This window comes from Aplysia californica, unplaced genomic scaffold (assembly GCF_000002075.1).
Source record: "Aplysia californica isolate F4 #8 unplaced genomic scaffold, AplCal3.0 scaffold00250, whole genome shotgun sequence".
NCBI classification, from domain to species: Eukaryota; Metazoa; Mollusca; class Gastropoda; order Aplysiida; family Aplysiidae; genus Aplysia; species Aplysia californica.
Window position 1 is genome coordinate 818,480 of NW_004797520.1, and position 2,779 is coordinate 821,258.

The 2,779-nt window shown below is 39.8% G+C and overlaps 1 protein-coding gene across 1 annotated transcript in view; it reads right to left on the reverse strand.

Annotated features, from left to right (window-relative positions):
• Positions 1 to 327: 327 nt before the first annotated feature.
• The window catches only part of LOC101853797 (gelsolin-like protein 2), a gene marked incomplete at its 5' end in the record, with an annotated part of 14,808 nt that continues 12,356 nt past the window's right edge, over positions 328 to 2,779 (reverse strand). Inside the window, 2 exon segments of the mRNA XM_013083706.2 lie at positions 328 to 689; positions 2,653 to 2,748. Of these exon segments, the coding sequence (XP_012939160.1) occupies positions 594 to 689; positions 2,653 to 2,748 (192 nt within the window).

Genomic DNA, 2,779 nt, shown 5'->3' on the forward strand with positions numbered 1-2,779 from the left:
TGGTAACTGAAATTTTACATTTTTTTAGCCTTTATTCAACGTTTTTCAGAAAAATCAACACAGAAATGAGTTCTTTAATGGGCATCAAAGGTGTTGAGCCAAAAAACAAATATTTGATAAAAATTCACAAATCTACGGAAATATGCAAGTTTCTTTTCTTTAATTATTTTGCCGAGAGCCTGATTCCACCACGGTGCCTCACATATGAGATGTATTTCTTTTTTAAGTCAGATGGATTTTTTTTCCATCTGAGAGATTGTATATGACATGTATTTCCTTTAAGCCAAACGTTTTCTGTTTTTCTCAGATATTGTCATAAGAAATGTATTTCCTTTAAGTTAGATGTTTTATCTTTCTGAGATGTTGCCATATCAGAAGTATTTCTTTTGAGTCAGATGTAAAATATTTAGTGTCTTTTCTCTTTCTAAGACATTGTCATAGGAGATGTATTTCCCTTAAGTCAGATGATTCATCATTTAGCAAGATGGGTTGTTGTTGGGGTTTTTTTGGAAGGGGGGGGGGTCTTTTCTTCCAACGAGATGGTTCCCTGTCCACTGCTACATCTCCACTGATCTGTCTCCCCCTGTAGAGAGTTAGGCGGCCAGGGCAGACTCGAAGGCCTTGACCACTCGGCCCTCCGGGAGACAACTGACCGACACCAGGGGGTGGTCCGACTCCTGCAGGTATTTCTGGAGACAAGAGAGAAGGGAAGATGAGATGAGATGGGATGAGATAAGATGAGATGAGATGGGATGAGATGAGATGAGATGAGATGAGAGGAGATGAGGTGAGATGAGATTAGATGAAATATGATAGGATAAGATAAAATAAGATAGGACAAGACAAGATAAGATAAGATAAGATAAGATAAAGATAAGATGAGATAATGTATTTCATTCATTCTCCGCATGTAGAAATTGATAGTTAGTGACAATTTAGAACAATATTACTGTAGAATACTAACCCTCAGTCCCCCATCCCTACACACATGTACAAAAAAACCCAAAGCAAACAAGGCTAAGTTCAGTTTCCCAATGACGCCATAACGCAAAGTTCCCCTCAGCCAGATAGCGCTTGAACAACGACAATCGTGGGAATTTGTGCATGACAGTTCAAAACAAAATCCTTTAAAACCTGTCGCCGGGAGACACAGGCGTCTGTCTGCAGCAAGGCGAGTGGCCCGTAGGAGGGACATCCCGTGACGCCTTAACGCAAAGAAAGTTCCTCTCAGCTAGATAGCGCTTGAACAACGACAATCATGGAAATTTATAATACAGCTCCTAATCCATAGAAGGCTCTAAGCTCTAAGTATGACAGTGCAAAACAGAATCCTTTAAAAACCTTCCACAGTAAGAAATACTCACACACAAGCAGAAGAGACAGAGGACAGAGACACATACACAAACAAATTAGAGCTGGGCAATGAGTCGCTTTAACAAAATCCGGATAATATGTTAGTGCACCCTTTCGGCAAATATTATGCTCTGAACCGCTTCCGCAAATGGGTAAGAACCACTGCGACAAACGGGTTAGCATCACTTCAACAAATGGGTTAGAACCACTGCGACAAACGGGTTAGCATCACTTCAACAAATGGGTAAGAACCACTGCGACAAACGGGTTAGAATCACTTCAACAAATGGGAGCACCCACTTCGGCAAACGGGGCTCAGGAAAGAGAGTTAAGAGTTGAACTGGGAAAATGTTTCATTGAGAATAATCCGGTCATTCTTACAGATTATCCGGATTTTGCCCACATCTAAAACAAATATGTCACGATTTGGTGGAATCGGCCGCGTATGGAATTGGTATCATCTTAGAGCCTGTTCATTTGTCTTCCGTTTGGTGAAAAAAATGTCCAACTAGATTGAATAGCAGTCGAAATATTTGTAATTGAAGGAGGTGGGATCGCTGGTTTCAGAGGTAAGATTTGAGAGAAAATGGCCGCCAATGTTTCGTAACTTGCAAAGCTTGAGAATCCTTGGAAACTGCATATTTGTGAGGCAGCGTGGTGGAATCAGGTTCTCGTCAATTTTTGGGCATGTAGAGTTATGGGTATCATCTTAAAGCTTATTCACTAGTCTTTATTTGGATGGAAAAAAATATCCTTTTATCTTGAATACAAGTCGAGATATTTGCAAAAGAAGGAGATGGGAGTCCCCGGTTTTCAGAGGTAAAATTAGTGAGAAAATGGCACCCAAAGATTGGTTATTTCCTTATCTTAAGAGTACGTGGTAACTGAAAATTTACATTTTTGTGCCTTTAATCAACGCTTTTCAGAAAAATCCACACAGAAATTAGTTATTTAATGGGCATGAAAGGTGCTGAGCCAAAAAACAAAAATTTGATAAAAATTCACAAACCTGCGGAAATGCAAGTTTCTTCACTTTGATTATTTTGACGAAAGCCTGATTCCACCATGCTGCCTCATATTTACATTTTTGTGCCCCAAATCATCGCTTGTCAGTAAAAATCCACACATAAATATAATATTTTAATGAACCTTTAAGGCGTTGAGTCGAAATTTTAATATTTTTTTAAATTAAATGAGCAAACGGTCGGGAAAATTCCAGTTTCTTCAATTCCATTATTTTGACGTGCGCCTGATTTCACCAAAATGTCACAGAAATGTGAGATAGGACAAGAGACTCACATGAGCGTAGGCCATGGCGTTCTTCTTCTCGTTGTGCGAGGTCTTTTTGCCAATCCAGACAAACACTTCTAGCTTGGTGTCCAAGATAAACACGTCCTGTGGTAGGATGAGGAAGTGGGAGGGGGGG